The following is a 20531-nucleotide window of genomic DNA, read 5'->3' on the forward strand; positions in this document are numbered from 1 at the left end:
CTTCCAGAAAAAGAGTTCCGTAGTTAAATAAGTTCGGAGAAACATTTTGTATTATATTCTTCTTCTAGAGATTCACAATTCATATTAGGTTATGAAAAGTGTTGCAGTATAGAAACCTTCTGTCTAAATTTGCTTAATCCAGTGTTGCAAACTTTTTTGACATTGGGCTTCTTGTAACAAATATCAGTGGCTCAAAGAACATTTTCGGGAAAGCTGGCAAATGTTTAGGACCATCTTTAACTGTATTTACATACCAGTTTTTAGTTTGCTTTGACTTGCTGATACATATAAATATATATATACACATACATATATATATCAGTTATAGAATGAACATATGTATGTATATATAAAACCAAACCCGTTGCAGTCAAGTCCATTCTGACTCATGGCAACCCTATAGGACAGAGTAGAACTGCCCCATAGAGTTTCCAAGAAGTGCCTGATGGATTCGAACTGCAGACCTTTTGGTTAGCAACCATAACACTTAAATGCTACACCACCAGGATTTCCATATATATATATATGAATTGGGCAGGAATATGAGGGAGGATATGGAATGTGCGACTAATTGGCTACATGAACAACTGTCTCCTTTGCTGTGAGACCCGAAGAACTGAATGATGTGAGTTTATGTTAATGCGAGAGGAACTACTCAGAAAAGGAGGGTGAGAATGGTTGTACAACTTGAAGAATGTAATCAATGTCGTTGAATTGTACCTACAGAAACTGTTGAATTGGTATGTTTTGCTCTGTATGTTCTCAACAACAACAAAATAAAATTTAGGAAAAAGAATTGGGGTAGATGTACAATTTAAAATGACTGCCTTTTTATGTTCACTTATTTCTGTATTCCACAAGTGTATGTTATTAAAACCAAATGATTCTAGTGCCATAGTTATTATCTGAATGTTTTATTTTCATTAGAGGTATTATTTTAATTTTGAAAGAAAATTAATGAATTTTTAATGCAAAAAGGAAAAAGATATATGATACCATTTTACCCTTGATATTTTTATCCCAAATGTTACCTTATAATTAAGCTTTTAAAAAATAACTTAGATATTAAAAGTTTATTTAATGATATGTACCCAAATACTATAATAAATTCACCACCTCTACTTTCTATATGTATATTTGTAGTCCTGTCGATTGGGTCAGCATAGACCTATTTCGCGACTGTTGACGGATGGGATCATGAGAGTTGGATCTACTGCATCAAAGAAATTATCAGAAAATTTGGTAGCAGAATGGTTTTCTCAGGCAACTGAGGGTAACAATGAAGCATTTTCTAAACTCAAGCTTTATGCACAAGTCTGCAGATATGACCTAGGTATTAAATTTGTATTTACTGTATAATGACAGTGTTAATAAAGTATGGCTTAGTTCACTGTTTCTGTAAATAAAATTTTATTGGAACATAGCCACCCTCATTTGTTTATATATTGTCTATGCCTGCTTTTGTGCTATAGTATCAGAGCTGAATAGTTGTGACAGAGACAATGTGTCCCACAAAGACTAAAATATTTATTATCTGACTTTTTATAGAAAAAGTTTGCTGGTCCTTGGTATATGGATCGCATCAGGGAGGAAGAAATTGAGGGTTAGAAACAGTTCATTTTTGTTTCTGTTGGGTCTGGATGAATTTGTTTTTATTAAATTTAGTAACATTAAGAGTCGTGGTTTATATAAGGCTTTAGAGGTAAAATAATTTGTCGTTACCTCAGTATCAAGAATTAGTTCCTTGTTGGAGCTAAGATAATGGTAGCCATTTAAAACTTCATTTTAACACTTGAGTTGAATATCAATAGATTTACTTTAGACTTAACCCTAAAGAACATAGAGCCACAATATTGAATCTTAGTAGACATTCGTGTAATTTGAACCCTATGATAACAGTATACCATTTTATATTTTAATTTGCTCCCAGTATAGTCAATATTTAGGGAGCCCTGGTGGTGCAAAGGTTAAAGCATTTGGACTGCTAACCTAAAGGTTGGTGGTTCGAAACTACTGCTGTTCCTTGGGAGAAAAGACCTGGCGATCTACTCCCGTAAAGATTACAGCCTGGGGCAGTTCTACTCTGTCTTAATAGGGTGGCTGTGAGTTGGAATTGACTCGATGGCACTTAACAACAACAGCATAGTCAGTATTTATTGAACTTACAATTTAGAAACTATTTGAATGGTTTGATGAGAATTTGCTAGAAAATGTTATTTAATTAATAATGCCTAGGAAATAGGATTTTATTTCACCTTCATAACAACTATTTCTTTAATCTGTGTGAAAATGCTGGCTTACTTTTAAATAAATGTCTTTCTTCAGTTTCTAGGGGAAGATAGAAAGCTAGTGTCTGCTGCAGTATTGACAAGTAAATTAGGGAGAGGAATTACCGAGAATGCATCAACTAGATTATTGTTTTTTTCATGTAGTATGATAAAAAAGAAAAAAAAAAAAAAAAAGAACCAATCAGTGGAGTAAATAACTAAAATATCCTGAATGTAATTTTTATTATCTTTAGGTCCTTATCTTGCTTCCCAGCCATTGGACAGCTCTCTACTTTCCCAGCCAAATTTAGTTGTCCCTACAAGTCAGTCTTTGATTACTCCACCTCAGATGACAAATACTGGAAATGCTAACACTCCATCCACCACCCTAGCATCTGCAGCAAGCAACACTATGACGTTGACTTCAGGTGGTGCCATGTCTTCTTCAGTCGCCACAGCTAACTCAACGTTGGCCACAAGTTCATCATCATCCTCCAACTTGAATAGTGGAGTATCATCAAATAAACTACCTTCATTTCCACCCTTTGGCAGTATGAACAGTAGTGCTGCAGGATCCATGTCTACACAAACAGCTACAGTTCAGAATGGCCAGCTAGGAGGGCAACAGTCATCAGCTCTGCAGACACCTGGGATTTCTGGAGAGTCATCTTTGCTTTCCACTCAGCCCCATCCTGATGTGTCTGAAAGGTACCTTTAAAAATACTGATGTTTGCAGAAATATAAACACTATGATGGGTTTTTTCCTAAATAAGACAGTGTTTTGAATGAATATAAAGAACTTTCTCTCTTATTCTTGAAATTTTAGTTTTTATAATGTTATTGACTATTTAAATATGAAATTACAATGAGAAGTCTTCATAAAGTCTTTATCATAGAATCCTGGGATCTTAGGGTGGGAATTAAGGCCTCTAAAATGTTTAGTCTAACTAACCATATGATGTTTAAATCTGTCCTACATTGTAGCTGTCAAGTAGCATCGCCTGTGCACATACATCATCTTAGTGGTTGAGAAGTCACTATTACACAGGCCTGGTCAGAGACTCGAGAGTCATACCAGGGTTTGAATCTCACCTCTTGCTTTTACTAGTTATGTGACTTTTGGAAAGTTATTTAATCTTTCTGGGCATGTTTCCTTATCTGTAAAACAGAGGCAATATGACGTGATACACATGTACTATACAGTGCTTCTAAGTTATTGATGATAACACCTCTTTCATTATTCTTTTTATAATGAAAGTATTGAGAGAGCTTCCCTTTTGATTTATACGTTGTTATCCTGAGCTTGATTGTATCTTTCAGCTACCAGAACACTTTTATCCAAAGTCAGCGCTCCTAAAAAAAAAAAAAAATTTTTTTTTTACATGTGGCTAAAAACAATATCCAAATTGATCTACCCTTCTTGAACATCTAAGTAAATTTTGAAGTTTTAAGATCAAATCACACATCAAAGAAAAGCTTAATCACTAATGAAGTCAATGAATGTATATAGTCCAAAAATGTAGGAAAATATTGACTAAGTCTGGAAATCTCATTTCTTTCTGATCTCACTCTACTTCTAACCAGCTTTGTGACCTTGGGCAGCTCATTTAACTTATCTTTGTCTCAGTTTTATGTCTTAATGCTAAACTCTTCTGCGTTTTCTTATATTCTTTGGCTTTAAGAATTGTTTTTATTTTCTTTTGTCCTTTTTTTTTTTTAATGCAGCAGGTCTTAACCATAACCTAAGGTCTTTGTATACCCTGAAATTGTATGTTTATGATTCTGTTTTGAGAAAAAGAACTGTCACTGATTTTCAGAGAGGCTGTCTGACATCTGCCACCAAAAAAAAGTAGAGGGGGCGATAGGAACCTGCATTGATGCTACCCCAGGCAAATACAGTATAATTTTTTTCCTCTTCTGTCTTATTTCTACCTCAAAATTAGCACAATGGATCGGGATAAAGTTGGAATCCCCACAGATGGTGATTCACATGCAATCACCTATCCACCTGCAATTGTTGTTTATATCATTGATCCTTTTACATATGAAAATAAAGATGAGAGCACTAACTCTTCTAATGTATGGACTTTGGGGCTGCTTCGATGCTTTCTGGAAATGGTCCAGACTCTTCCTCCTCATATCAAGAGTACTGTTTCTGTACAGGTAAGAATGATAAACAGTGCGAGCTAAATGTATGTAAAATAGTTTGATGTTGACAGAAATTTCAAAGGTATTACTTTTCTGTATTCAAATTAATTCTCTAAAAACCAACTTCTATTGTATTGATTTTACTTTAAGTGATATTTTAGATATATGCGAGAAACCTTAAAGAGTTTAGAAAAGATAAACTTCGCAGTCATACAGCAGTAATTACAGGGAGTAAAAAACTATAGCATGGATCTATATATGAGCTAGAGTTCTAAGTAAAACAGGTTGCAAGCAAAAGTAAAAAGAAATTAACCATATTAGGTTCTTTACAGAGATTTTAGATTATTTTATAGACTATAAGACTAGGAAATGGCAGTTTTAATTAAAATTGTATAGAAGCTTTTAAAGTTTTTTAAACAGTCCTTTAGTTCAAGGCCTATTGGTAAAATTGATTATTAAAAACCTGCATAATAGACAAGAAGACATAATCCTTTAGCTTATCGTTTATATTAAGGTTTTGTTTAAACTTCCGAGTAGAAAGTTTTTAGGAGAGTTTTTGGACCCACGGTTCTTTTTATTCTCTTGTTGCAAGTTTAACATTTGTAATATTTGCCTGTAATTCTTAGATTGTTCCTTGTCAGTACCTGTTGCAACCTGTGAAGCATGAAGATAGGCAAATCTATACCCAGCATTTAAAATCTCTGGCTTTTTCGGCATTTACCCAGTGTCGGAAACCACTTCCAACATCAACCAACGTGAAAACGTTAACTGGTTTTGGTCCAGGTTTAGCCATGGAAACTGCTCTTAAAAGTCCTGATGTAAGTATTTTTTCCATGACTGTACATTTTATGATTTTATGCAAAATTAAGTGGAATTCTTTGTTTAGATCTCATTTTCCAAGTATAATTGAGTAAATAATATATCACTTATTCAACAGAAGATTTTTCTCTGATTATATAGTACCATACCTTAATTTTTTATTTTACAGAGACCAGAGTGTATTCGACTTTATACACCTCCTTTTATTCTGGCCCCAGTGAAGGACAAACAGACAGAGCTTGGAGAAACTTTTGGAGAAGCTGGTCAGAAATACAATGTTCTTTTTGTGGGCTACTGTTTATCACATGATCAGAGATGGATTCTTGCATCTTGCACAGATCTATATGGAGAACTTTTAGAAACTTGTGTCATTAACATCGATGTTCCAAATAGGTACTTATTTTTCCCTAAATGTATCATCCATTAAAAAAATTAATGTATATAAATATAAATGTATAAAAAATATATGTACGTATACAGTATATTGGATCCCTGTGACACAGTGGTTAAGGTGATTGCTAACTAAAAGGTCGGCGGTTCAAAACCACCAGCGGCTACATGGAAGAAAGATGTAGCAGTCCGCTTCCATAGAAACTTACAGCCTTGGAAACCCTATACGGTCCTTATGAGTTGGAATCGACTTGATGGCAGTGGGTTTGGTTTTTTTTTTTTTTAATATAATGTATGTGGAGCCCTGGTGGTGCAGTGGTTAAGACCTCTGGCTGCTAACCAAAAGGTCAACAGTTTGAATCTAATAGCCACTCCTTGTAAACCCTGTGGGGCAGTTCTACTCTGCCCTGTAGCTTTTGCTATGAGTCGGAATCAACTTGATGGCAATGGGTTTTGTTTTTGGTTTTTATACAGTATATAGAGTGTATATTCCATTTTTTTTTTAATGACTAGAAAACTATTTGGATGGTTATATACATTAAAATATTAAGATGGGATTGTAAGTGCTTTTCCCTGTTTTCTACAGTGAATATTTATACTGTGTAATTAAGGTAATTAAAAATATTTTTGATTCCCCCGTGTTGCATGGTGAAACCCTGGTGGCGTAGTGGTTAAGTGCTATGGCTGCTAACCAAAAGGTCAGCAGTTCGAATCCACCAGGTGCTCCTTGGAAACTCTATGGGGCAGTTCTGCTCTGTCCTATAGGGTCACTATAAGTCGAAACTGACTCCACGGCAATGGGTTTGCTTTTTGGTTTTTTTTTGGTTATGTTGCATAGACAAAAGAGAGAAAGATTCTTAAATTCTGTGTTGTCATAAAGCTTGAGGCAATGATTTTAGCCTGAAACGTTGTGAAACCTGAAACTAGAATGCCACTTCTTCAATTAAAAAAAAAGAATCCAGTGAAGTACCTGTACATTTCCTTTTTTAATGTCCCATCTGAAATATACCCTCTAACTGAGTGAGTTAAGTTCCTTTACTAAAATTGTTGACTGAAAATGTTACCGTTTAAATGTTGAGATGTCTTCTGAGAAAGATGACCTTCTTTTTAGAATTCTTCTGGGCAGTAGTTAGGTATTATGACCAGTTACCATGATAGCTATAGCAAGTTACAACAGGTGAGCTCATTGGGTTATCACTTAACAGACATTTTCTAGTAACATATTTCAGTGCTAATGATCACTGCCCAAGAAAACCTGAAAAGCAAATCCATGAAGTAATTTTTGGTTTTAGCATTTGGTTCAGTTCTTTATTTTCTTACTGTATAGAGGCTGTCTGTGTTCCTTTAAATTTAGAAACTGGTTGTGTGCAGATATATTCAATGATTATTAGGTTTTAGTGGTGCTGGGGAAGCAGAATATAGAAACATGCTAATTTTACATTATTGGTTATAAAGATTTATTGATTATATTACCTTAGAATAGTGCTTCATAACTTATTTCTTTGACAGTTTTGAAATTTTTATGACATAGATGTGCTAATGAAGTGATCTCCGATATGGGTATGCTTATATCTGAAGAATGAAAAAGAAAGCAGAGAGAATAATAATTACCTTTTCCATTACCAAGATAGTATTGCCATTTCATTGAAAGTAAAAGGGAGATAAGAGGTCCAACTCTGGAATCAGACATGGGTTCAAATCCCAACTCTGCTATTTATTGGCTTGTGTGATTTTGGGAAAAATATTTTAGTCAACTGAACTATAGCTTGCTTATTTGTAAAAGTGGGAGGATAATTTTATCTGCTTCACAGGGTTGCTAGGATGAAATAAGGTATTACATGTAAAGTGACTGGATACAGTGCTTGGTACATAGTGAGTATTCTATAAACAGTAGGTACTGTTGCATAACCACAGAGTGCTTATGGTATATACTTGCCTAGTACAGGAAATGTATGCAGAAAAATATATTGTCGTTCTGAGAAGTATGGTGTTTTATTGGGCATTCTTCAACCGAAAGTGTAGACTAGGGGTCTGCCAAATCTGGCTGTACCCATTTGCTCTTCCTGTTGCAGCAGCAAAGTTGAATCATTGTAACAGAATCTCCACGGCACACAAAGCTTAAAATATTTACTGAGTGGCCCTTTACAGAAAAACTTTGCCAACCTCAGAGGAAAAGCAGTATTGGTAAATTTAGGTGGTGATTGGACAAATATTTTATTTATGTTTTAAGTTATATATGTATTTTAATGTATATTAGAAATGAGCATGATAAACTTATAGTTTTATGTATATCCTTGCTTAGGACTTGTATAAAAGGTTTCAAGTGTTAAAATTAAGGGATTGGTTTTTCACAATTTTGAGCTCTCTTGAAATGTCATCAAAAAAGTTTTAGAAATATTTATGACTGTCTCTTTATTCCATATTATAGAGCTCGCCGGAAAAAAGGGTCGGCTAGAAGATTTGGTCTACAGAAACTTTGGGAGTGGTGCTTAGGACTTATACAAATGAGTTCATTACCGTGGAGAGTTGTAATTGGTCGTCTAGGAAGGATTGGTCATGGAGAACTAAAAGGTAAAATTGTGCTTTTATTATTTAGTTCGGAAACCCTGGTGGCATAGTGGTTCAGTGCTATGGCTGCTAACTAAAAGGTCGATAGTTCAAATCCACCAGGCGCTCCTTGGAAATTCTATGGGGCAGTTCTGCTCTGTCCTGTAGGGTCACAGTAGGCTCGGTTTTTTTGGTTACGTACTTAAATTTTTATTTTTTGGTAAATTCCCACACTGTTCAGACCATATCTGAGTATACAGAACATAATGCAGAGGTTATCAGTAAAAACTTTTTTTTTTTTTAATTTAACAATGAGCCACATAGGTCTAGGGCACAAAATGGCTTATTTCAAATTTGAAAAGGACGTTTTACTATTTTCAGTTTTAGTATGTTATTAACTGCTATTATTTGTTGTCTTCCAGTTTTTCTGCCTTCTGCTTATTATTGAACTCATCCCCTGTTCAGCAGAAACTAATTGAACCCTAAAATTTAGGTAGATGAAAGATACTGAGTAACATCAACAGTAGGAGATTTTTAGCTTGATAATGACTCCAATTCAAGGAATACACTAATTTTAAAAACATTAAATACTACTTTTATGTCTTATTTTTGGTTCTGCTGGGTGTTAACCAATACTGATTCTTTGAATATTGTTTTTTTTACTATTGATACCCACAGATTGGAGCTGTTTGCTGAGTCGTCGAAACTTGCAATCTCTAAGTAAAAGGCTCAAAGATATGTGTAGAATGTGTGGTATATCTGCTGCAGACTCTCCTAGCATTCTCAGTGCTTGCTTGGTAGCAATGGAACCCCAAGGCTCTTTTGTTATTATGCCAGGTTAGCTATCTTTAGTTTACATCAGATTTAATTCTTAATGCACTTAAGTTTTTAAGAATATGTAATTTATTCTTCATTTATTGAAAGAAAAAATGCGTTTCTCTTTTCAGATTCTGTGTCAACTGGTTCTGTATTTGGAAGGAGCACCACTCTAAACATGCAGACATCTCAGCTAAATACCCCACAGGATACATCGTGTACTCATATACTTGTGTTCCCTACTTCTGCTTCTGTGCAAGTAGCTTCAGCTACTTATACCACTGAAAATTTGGACTTGGCTTTCAATCCCAACAATGGTAGGTTAATTGTTCCTAAAAGGTTTGGGACTATATAAAATAAAGCTTAACCACTGTGGTAGGCTGAATAATGGCCTCCCCAAAAGATCCACACCCTAATCCCTGAAACCTTTGAATATTACTTTACATGGCAAAAAAAAGGAATTTGCAAGTGTGATCAAGTTAAGTATCTTGATATGGGGAGATTATCCTGGATTATCCAGGTGGACCCTAAATATAATCATGTGTATCCTTATAAAAGTGAGGTGAAGGGATATTTGGCCTCGTGCAGAAGAGAAGACGGCCATGTGACAGAAACATGGAAAAATACAATCAGAGAAAGAAGATAACTATGCCTCTGGCTTTGAAGATGGAGGATGGGGCCATGAGCCAAGGAATGCATAGAATATAGTTGTAGGCACTGGAAAAGGCTAGGAAATGGTTTCTCCTCTAGAACCTCGAGAAAGAGCATGACCCTGCTAACACCTGGAGTCTGGCCCAGTGAAACTGATTTTGGACTTATGTAAGAGAATAAATCTGTGTTGTTTTAAGCCACCAGATGTGTGGTAATTTGTCAACCATCCTTCTACCTCATTGATACCAGAACACATGCTATGAATTATCCCATAAATGTTTACTTATTTTAGGAGGCAACAGTTGATCATAAAATTTGTTTGTGCCTGTGCTGTGGAGTTACCAGTGTATACACTTTGTAGTTTATTTTATGTCCATCATTTTTTAATTTTGATTCACCAAAAACAATAGTAATTTATTTAAACTTCCAGTAGAGATGTAATTTTTCTAGAAGAAGTTATAGATTGCACTTCAGTGGAAAATAAAGGCTATTCCGTTGTCACCTAGCTACCTTAGGAAATGCTGCATCTTTAAAGCCACAAGCATGAACAGTAATTATTCTTCTCTTTTAATGTAGTAAGCAGTACTTTGATTATTTTACTTATTATCAAAGAATAAATTATCAGTCATGGAATAGTCTTGTGACTCCTTCCTCCATCCTCAAAGTCAGCAGTTCAGTGTTGTCACATCTTCTTCACTGATTTACCCTGTTATCTCCCTTTTGTAAGAACCCTTTTACATTCGACTCACTTGGATAATCCGGGATAATCTCCCCATCTCCAGATCTTTCACTTGACCACATAATTGTATATGTGGCACCTAGCACAATACTTGGCACATGGTAGACACTTAATGTTGGTTAAATTGACCCATTTCAGTTAAAATGTATTAATTTATTTTAACCCTCTCCTGTAAGTGAACATGGGATATTTAATTTTTTTTTTCCCTATGTATAGATGGATCAGATGGAATGGGTATCTTTGATTTGTTAGACACACCAGATGATCTTGACCCTGATATCATTAATATCCTTCCTGCCTCTCCAACGGGGTCCCCTGTACATTCTCCAGGATCTCATTACCCCCATGGAGGTGATACTGGAAAGGTAATAACTCTGTTATGAAAGCTCACGTTATCTAAATGTCATTCATTAACCTAGTAATGGATTGATACATGAAGTAAAACACAACTTTTTCCTTGGAAATTAGCAAGTAGTGAAATTAACAGCACATTCATGCACTTCTATCTTATAGACATCAGCACTTTGAATCGTACTTTATTAAGAGGGTTTCTAAGGTTCTCCTTTCCCTGATGCTGTTTTTTAGACAACTTAGCATTACCCCTTCTTTGTTAGCTTTCCTGCCACTTCATTATAGCTTCTACTCATCTGTAGGATCACAGTATCTTTGAAAATCAGTAGATGGCTTTAAGAGCTGCCATTCATATCAGGGCTGTGACAGGGAACATAATAGAAATACTACTTTTTTTGTAAGAACACATACAGCACAGGACACCCCACCTTTTTAAAGCAGTTAAGAAAGCAATCTGTCTTGTCCTTCTATTTGAAGTCAAAACTAGGCTTCATTAAATAACATATCTTCATTTGGGTGAAATTATATATAGTGGTTATTTGATTATCGTACTATGCATATATTTAGAACCTATCATTTTAAAGTACAAAAAGACCGTTGTCCAGACTTGTCTTGCATTCGTTCTTCTTTTGTGAACTGGAAATAATGAGATTATTGAAAAATAACTTAAAGAAAAGCACCAGTATTCCCACCACCTTGATAAAAAAACATATTTACTTCTAGCAAATTACCTTGCTTCCACATGTGTTGTAGCTTTCAACAAGTATAGTCAGGTTTTTAACATTACATTGTTCCTGCATGATAGTTTGTTATATCATTCCCAAAATGTTGGACATTTAAGTCATTTAATTTTGTTACAGGTAAAGCCAAAATAAACATTTTAATGTATACAGTTTTTTCTTCTTTTTATCTATTTCCTTAAAATAAATAAATAAGAAATACAATGACTACACCAGTGGATATGAACATCATTTAATAGTTGTCTCTACATGTTGCCATAATGCTTCCAAAACACCATTAACTGCATTTTATAGATTGTGCTAGATAAACAATGCTAAATCGAATCTACCTTTTGGGTTAGGGTGGGAAGGAAGTGGTCAATAGTAGAAGGGAATATTAGGAAATGTTAGAAATTTCATTGAACATTTTGTATTTCTTAGCTGCGAAGGTTTACACACACACACACACACACACACGGGCTTGGCATAATAATAAAAACTTGTTAAATAGTTGGCATATTCATTTCTTCATGCAACTCATTCTTGTAATACCGTAACTAATTATGATAAAAAAAATTATACTGTCACTAAATACACAAGCAATTAATTGTTTTCAACATTATTTAGTATTTTTTAAATTGATAAACTGATTCCCATTAGCCATTCTGTATTAATATCTGTGCCTAGGTATATTGAATGAACTAACGCATATTAAATTTTGTCTTTTTAAGGGTCAAGGTACTGATCGGCTACTTTCAACAGAATCTCATGATGAAGTAACCAATATTCTTCAGCAACCATTGGCTCTTGGTTACTTTGTATCAACTGCCAAAGCGGGTCCATTACCTGACTGGTTCTGGTCAGCATGTCCTCAAGCACAATATCAGTGTCCCCTTTTTCTTAAGGTATTGACATTTCTGTGCCAGTTCCTAAGTAATGCTAATTGACAGCTTGAAGTTCTGAGAAATATAGAAGTAGCTTTTGGATGAAAGAAGTAGCTTTTGGATGAAAGAAGTAGCTTTTGTCTTAAGTCCATAAATGTATTGCCACATATGACTCTATAGACAAGATTAGAAAGAATTACCTAATTAGGAAATGACTCTAATTTTTAAACTTATATTAAGTTTGAACTTTAGTTAATTATTCTTCAGAAAACTCCTGGGATGCTACCTGTTAGTGTTTTCAGTAGCACATACAGAATTTTAGAGCTTGAAGAAACCTTATATTAACCTCTAGTCTGGCCTCTCGTCTTATAGATGAGCTTTAAAGTTCAGAAAAACTCTTAGGTCAAAAGTTATAAATTGGTAGTAGAGCCAAGACTAAAATCTGGATCTTTCAATGATTAGTATGTTATTCTTTGAATTACATCACATAGTACTGTTACGCCTCATCATTTTGGGAATTAAGGAATTCGTAATCTTTGCAGTAATAACTTGATTTTCAGTTTCATTTCCTATCACCTTAAAAAAATAAAACCTTTTTAGCTTTGTGTAAATTATTGTATTAAAACTGTTGAGTGGTTTTCAAATAATGATATTCTCAGAGCCATAGTGATTTATCAAAACAAATTCATAAGTGATAAAACTGAGGCTGAGATAAATCATAAGTTATAAAATTAAATGGAATATACAGAGTTTATTCCTGCTGCTGCTACTACTACTTTACGATAGTAAACTCATACCTGATTCACTTATTATGTAAACTCACCAGAGGTTGACTATTTGTATTCCATAAGTCATGCTCATCTAAGTACTTGCTAACTGATTTTTTTTGGGGGGTAAATGTTGGATAGTTGCTTTAGTTTTCTGGGTTTATATTTTGATGGATACTTGAACCTATAAGCTTGTTGGTATCCTTTAGCTTGTTCGTATTAAATCTTGGGAACCCTTGGACCACATCCCATTGAGTCAATGATATTTAAGATTAAACAAAATACAAACAGATGTCAATCTGAGATGCCTATAATGAAGTATTTAGAGAGTATCAGCCAAGGTAATAGTTTTATCATATGACTGTTCTTCCCCCTCCAATAGATGTGCAGTGTTCTATACAGATCTTATTACAAGAACTTATTCCCAAAGGGTTTCTATAGAATATTGGGGCCTTAATGGTGCAGTAGTTAAGAGCTAAAGCAAGCTGCCCCTGCAAACCAAGGTCAGCAGTTCAAATCCACCAGCCGCTCCATGGAAACTCTATGGGGCAGTTCTACTCTGTCTATAGGGTGGCACTAAGTCGAAATTGACTCGAAGGCAACGGGGTTTTTTTTTTTTTTTGAGAGTCTCCACAAAACAAAGGGTTCTTCGGTCCACTGGGAAGCACTGCACATGCCTTCTGCCCCTACTGTAGTTAAAGGCTCTGAAAAACAGTAAATAACAATTTTACTTAGCATTTCCCAAACTTATTTTAATACACAAGAAAAGGACTGTTTAACACCTATTAATAGTTCATGACATTAGTGTTTCAGGGACCATTTTTTTAGGAGACACTACTTTACAAAAAGTCTAAAGAACTATCCAGATTCTTTTCTACTCAATATTTATTTGCAGAGAGGATAGTGTAAAGTGGGCATTCACCCTCAGATACAGTGTAACAAGATTAGGACTTCTGGTTCTGAATTACCAGGTAAGGCATAACTTACCATAACTTTGTTCACCTTTTTTTTCCATACATTCCATTTTAGTTTTATGCCATAGGCAATAAAACCACCTGATATGTTTCTCTTTGTTAGAAAAATAATGGGTCATTGCCTAAGTGAGTAAAACTTTTTTATCTTAGGAATTAGAGCACTGGTACTAACTACATTCATTTGTAGACAGTTCAAACATACTTATTTTTGGTTATATTCTAGAATTATAACACAAGAGTTCATATATATATTACAATTGTAGAGGAGAAAGCACCTAAATATACAATAGAACCTTTTATAGTATATAGAATATCTACCAAGGGTTTTTGCAGTGAACACCACCACTGTCTTGTCATAGCTTTTTAACACTATTTTATAGATTAGATTGTAAACAAAATGATTTACTTTATTCAATCAAAATGTGAGGAACAGTAGCACGTTCCTTTCTCCCACTGTTCAGTGCCATACCTAAACAGGTGTGGCAGTTGTTACTGAGCCTCCGTTATGAAAAAGAATGGACAAAACAGCAGCTGCACACTGTATTGCTCAAAGGACACACAGTTCAACTAAAGGTAGCTTCCTTTAAGGTTTATAGCTTTATAAGTAAAATATTTGCACTTGCTTACTCCTGTTACTTTTTCAGCACCAGACCTAGGTGGGTCTGCATATTCTAAACTCTATATACTTTAGAGGCAAACTGTACTCAGGTCTATCAGTGCTTCCTTAAACATTTACATGTCTAAGCAAGTTAGACATAAAAATAATTGGAAATCCTTTTTTAGGATTGTTAATTGGACTTAAAAACAATAAAACTAAAGAAAAAGGTAAGAAGGTTCAATATAAGTTACCCACTTAAAAAATTAAAAATGAATTAATTAAGCAAGGAGAACAAACATCTTTATAGTGGCTTTCATTCATTACATAGGACCAAAATATGTTTCATTAAGGAACGTATGTTGGGAGAATAAGGTAAAAACAAATAACAGAGTTGTTTTCCATTTCGCTGACTGGTTTTCTCTTGATTTTTAGGCCTCTTTGCACCTCCACGTGCCTTCAGTGCAATCTGACGAGCTGCTTCACAGTAAACACTCCCATCCACTTGACTCAAATCAGACTTCAGATGTCCTCAGGTACTGTTCTTTGTATCATTAAGGGTTCTCCATTGCAGTTTTAAAGGAATGTCATGTTGGTTCATAGTTTTTTTTCTCATTTTTGGCAAGATTTTATAATTGTGTATCCTCAGATCTTTAGATAGCACCATTAAGAATGTGTACTTGCCTAATGTGTATAATCTACCTTTGAGAATAATTTTCATGAAAATTAGTTACGTTTATCTCCCTAAGAACTCACTACTGTACATCTCCCACCCTTTCTTTAAGTGACTTTGAATATTAGATGCCATAATTGGAAACTGTTTCTAAAATCTACATTGTAGATAAATATGGCTTATATAGTTTATTTGTTTTTTAGGTTTGTTTTGGAACAGTACAATGCACTCTCCTGGCTAACCTGTGACCCTGCAATCCAGGACAGACGCTCATGTCTCCCAATTCATTTTGTGGTGCTGAATCAGTTATATAACTTTATCATGAATATGCTGTGATCTTCATTTGGTGGAACTGTACAAGAAAAGAACAAGGATAAAGGATATTTCACTGCAGGATTAAGTTGCAGTTATCTTCTCAGTGAAAGTCATTTGTGATGGGGTCTAATTCTTATTACTTCAACAAATATTGATTTGACTTGGGGGGAGGGACTATAACCCTGTTATTTTTCATTGATTATACCGAACTCTTTAGGATGATGACTGATCATACAAAACGTATTATAACATTTTGGTAGCAAAAATTAACCTTTTTTTTCCAGTCACAGTATTTGTGAAAAGTAATGAGCCATAGTACCCAGTCATGTTAAATGAATATTAAAAGCATGGAAAAGGAAACCTGAGGAACAATGAATTTCAACTTATGGCTTCAGAACATCAAGATGTTCTTGTATTGGATTATAGTACCTAGTATTCAAAAATGCCTGCATCTCTTATTTATTGTAAGTTTTTAAATGTAAAATTGTCTTATATTTCTTAACCTCTTTTATAAAAATTTTCCTAGAAGGTTTATACTGCCTTCTTGCTTTAAAGCAATTGGTCTAAAATATATGTAATCGTCTTAATTAAAAAGTTGCAGTAGGGTTGCTTTTAGAGTATTATTTTTTTGTAAGGGGGTGGGTGGGACAGTAAATTTGTATTGTCTCCTTGTACAGTTTAATGGGGCTAGAGGGGAAATAATGTCCATACCATTGTGTGTGGAGGATTTACAGCTAAGCTGTAGTTGCAAAGTACATGTACAGTAATGAAGTTCACTGTGTTTATAAATTGAAAAGGTACCGGGTCTTACAGCATTTTCTATATCACACCTTTACAGAATAACATGATGGCAATATACAAGTGATATTGTTAGGTGGTTTAACTTAGAATAAAATGAGAATTCTTCAGTTATATTTTGTACTATGGTTTAGGGCTATGACTAATATTTCAGGCCATTTCCAGTGAAAGAAACTTAGTTTTACAAGGAAAACATTTGCTACTGAATGCTTAAACTAATTTTGGTGTTTAATGTTACATGCTTAAATGTTTTTCAGTTTTAACAGTGGCACATCTAGGCATGGAAATATTATTAAGAAATTTATCTTCAGGATCCTATTGTAAGGTTGAAATTTAGCCCAGCTCTAGGCATTTTACAAATTATTTTAAAAGAAGTCACTCTTGATTGCTTGACTTTTTTTTTTTTTTTTTAAATTAAAGATTGGGAATGTGTGTGAGAGTATGGGTGTGTGTGCGTGCAATCAAACTGTGGTGTAAATAGATTCTCGGTGAATTCTGGTATTCAGACTCTATTCCACTAGTCAAAGAACCATTTTCTAAACTTAACCTGTACCCCTTTGTCTTTTTTATTTATTTAATTTTCTTGGTTTGGAGATGGCAGTCCCAAACACCAGAGTCTGTACTTTTCTATCACACAGCTCAGATTAAGATAGGCACATGCCAAGGAGGTTCTCACCTCCCTAAAGAAGGGACTTGAATTTTAGGGACTTTAATTCACCCCTTCCTTCAATACAATTTTCCCCCTTCTTGTTTGCACATGCCAAGATAACTGCTTTTATGCAGGCTTTACCCACTTGAAAAATCCTTCCTACAGTGCTGCTCACAAGAGAGCCCAAGTTAGCCTCCTAACTGTTTGCTGACTTGAATTCACAGTCACCAAGTCTACCTATCTTTCTTGGAAGCAGTCTAGCAAAATTCCTGTTTGTACTTTCACTAATTCTCTACAAGGACAAAATCAATTGTATTTACAAAACTCTTTAATTTTTTTTTTTTTTTTTACTGAAACTTGTGAATACTATATGCTTAGCTTAAATATCACTTTCTTATGAACAATATAACTTCAAATTGTGTATATAAAAACATTAGCAAGTTTTTTTCTATAAAGAAAACACAATTGGTGACAAAGGTTTTCAATTGTTTCTTCAAAATAATAATGCAATCCCAGTGGTCAGCATTTTCTGATATTAAAATTAAAGATCACATCTCAGCATTAGTTTTTAAATTATGCTAACACACCACAGATTATGTTAACATGTTTTGTTCTTTAAAAAACAAAAAAACTTGTCTGAGATTTGAGGGAAAACATGCTTATTTCCAGTTTCTAAAAAAGGTATCCATTTTTATAAACTTAGTTCAATAGAGACTTTAAAAAATAAAAGCTATATTCTCAGTTATTTAAAATCACTAGCCTATAGTAACCACACCTAAGTTTGAAAATAAGTTTTAAACAAAATTATTCCCTGATGGTTATCTTTTCTATAGAGCCATAAGAAGGGAGCCCAGTGTAGAATTCCTTTATATGTGGAAATCAGGGAATACTTCCCAAATATACAAGATTTACTGATAAGATTCTTTTCCTCCCCTCATATATCAGTTCACACTTAATTGAAAATTATTAAATAGCTTTTAGAAAAGGTCAGGAGACTTATTTCAGAGAAAAAGAAATTAAGCCTTTTATACAGGATGATGGTTCTGACTTACTAATGTACTGTCACAGACAAGATTTGTTTAAATAGGTGTCAAAATATAGTTTATACCAATGGATCACCAACACTTTGACTTCTTTGTTACCGGGCTAGTATCTGTTTTCTGTGCAGTTATCCATTATGAAGCAGGGTGGAAGTTCAGTATTTTGGCATTTGGAAAGATTAGTTATATGTCAGCTTCCAGCCAGTGAGAAACATCTAGCCATACTTTTCTTATGCAAGCCATTCAGTTATCAGGACTGTGAATTAACACTGTATGAATAAATTTCTGTACACCTTATTGTTTGGCCAGAAGGCCACCAAGTGTACTTACATGTAATCCTTAAATTTTAAAGTAGCTGTAATTTTTAAATCTTTCTAAACTTTTCTTAAACCACTAAAATTAAGCTCTTATTACTTAGTCAACTATCCTCAGCTGTATTCGTACTCAATTGTCAGTATGGCACAGATTACTGTATTAAAATATTCTCCTTTTGTCTTCATATTTACCTTCTGAGGTAATTTTTTAACTTAATGTGTTACTACAAAGATTTGCAGATCTTTAATCAAGCACTATGTTAATACTGTAATATCGAAATACTATGTTGCATTATTTAAAATGTTCAAATTGAATAGATTAAAAGGAAGTTTTTAAATGCTGTTGCATCATATAACTTGCTACTCATCCACTATGGCATCGTATATTAGTCTATTAATACATTTAATGTTGCATGAGTGATGTTTTGGTCTGAGTTTCCTCTTAAGATTTTAGTTTGTCTAAATTAAAAATATTTTTGACACATTTTTATTTTGCTTTCCACCCCCAAAAAATCAGCTGGAAATCTTAACCTTTTGGTTTTTCTTGGTGTTTTCATGGGCCCAGAACTATGGTTTAAATTTTTATATGTTTTATTCTCTTTTTTGTGGAGTATTAATTAAAAAACTGGATTTGGGACCTAAAATACTCCTCAGGTTGATGTATTCATGAAGTTTTAAAATAGCTTTAGTTTTCAAAGTAAACTGGATTTGTGGACCTTAAAAGTTACTGAGCTTAGACTACAAATTGTAACATCATTACTGGACATGTCAGCATCAACCCTCTCAAAATAGCTTGGTCACTTTACGAAGGGGTGTTTTAAAGTTGTTATTTAGCAATGACATTTAATATGGTCCAATTGCTTTTTTTTTTAACATGACAAAAAAAAAAAAAAGAATAAGGAACAAACACTATTGCTGCCGAATGCCATAACACTGAGTTGTACAAATTGTGATTGAGGAAATGAAAAGGTTTATACTTTTTAAAAAAAACAAAAACAACAAAAAAAAAAAAAACCAAAAAAAACAAAAAGCAGAACTTCAAATGGAATAAATTATTCATGAAGCCTTCATTGTTGTGTCTTATTCTGTTGAATATATTTCCATGGTAAATATTGCAAAATTAGTAGCCTTATGTCATTTTTGTGTGATTCATAAATGGGAAATGGTAACCTAGAAACTGATTAATGGGCTTTTAACTTGTCTACCTGAAGTATTTGAAAAAATATATTAACCATATATCAATGTGTAGAGTAACTGTATATGTACATATATAGCAGTCCCTTTTAGAGCTGATGAATCTGATACCAGTTTTCTACCTTCAAGTATTTTAAAAATTTGCTCTCTTCTATTTTTATTTGATTGCATAGAGTTTTGAAGCATTCAGAAATGTTGAGATGTGAACAACTTATCAAAAATAGCTCTGTCCATTTTCTGGAAGCAGCTATTTAAAATATTTCTGTCCAGATTTAAGCTGAATAAGGATGTAGCCCAAAATGTTGTAGCCATTTTTAAATAGTTGCTGCCAGCAAATTGTTTATAGTGATTCTTTAAAAGGAGGTGTATGTTGTTGAAACTGCCTACCATAAATTATCTTCTGTATCACAGTTTACATTATCTCTGATTTGTTTTTAACCTTCTTACTATAGTATTATATATGACTAAAAACTATGCAAATCAAGCTTTTTTTGGTATTCACTTCTTGCACGACTGCACACAAACTTAACTATTTGTAGTTTTAAGTATTGAAAACCTGGTCTGAATAATCCTAGCGAATGCTTTACTGAAGGAAGTAAATTTTTTTCTTTAAAAGCATAGCAAATGCTTGTTTGTACTATGCATAAAGTATTGGTACACTTTTAGAATTCAAGCCACTTAGTTAGAGATAGACATGTTTGCTACCTTAAGCAATACAGTTTTTACATTGTGGCCCATAGGGTGTGCCGTCTTGGTGAAACCCAAGACTTGAAAGCCTAACATGCCAGTGAGCCCCCTCAAATTCTTTTCTTGCAAAATTTCCTGCCCAACTTGTACTTGTGAATTCCTTTAAAGAGCTATATTATGAGAGGTAAAAACCA

At 34.0% G+C, this 20531-nt stretch overlaps 1 protein-coding gene across 3 annotated transcripts in view; it reads left to right on the forward strand.

The window, feature by feature from the left end:
* The window catches only part of MED13 (mediator complex subunit 13), a 95248-nt gene extending 75885 nt beyond the window's left edge, over positions 1–19363 (forward strand). For all 3 annotated transcript variants that reach the window (XM_064271314.1, XM_064271315.1, XM_064271316.1), the window contains 12 exons: positions 1144–1333; positions 2522–2975; positions 4211–4430; positions 5042–5233; positions 5404–5627; positions 8053–8195; positions 8850–9008; positions 9119–9304; positions 10594–10742; positions 12179–12352; positions 15103–15203; positions 15544–19363. In XM_064271314.1, the coding sequence (XP_064127384.1) occupies positions 1144–1333; positions 2522–2975; positions 4211–4430; positions 5042–5233; positions 5404–5627; positions 8053–8195; positions 8850–9008; positions 9119–9304; positions 10594–10742; positions 12179–12352; positions 15103–15203; positions 15544–15676 (2325 nt within the window). In that variant the 3' untranslated portion in view covers positions 15677–19363. The remainder of the gene's footprint in view (positions 1–1143; positions 1334–2521; positions 2976–4210; positions 4431–5041; positions 5234–5403; positions 5628–8052; positions 8196–8849; positions 9009–9118; positions 9305–10593; positions 10743–12178; positions 12353–15102; positions 15204–15543) is intronic.
* Positions 19364–20531: the final 1168 nt, after the last annotated feature.

The sequence above is a fragment of the Loxodonta africana genome, chromosome 18 (genome assembly GCF_030014295.1).
Source record: "Loxodonta africana isolate mLoxAfr1 chromosome 18, mLoxAfr1.hap2, whole genome shotgun sequence".
In the NCBI taxonomy this organism is placed as follows: Eukaryota; Metazoa; Chordata; class Mammalia; order Proboscidea; family Elephantidae; genus Loxodonta; species Loxodonta africana.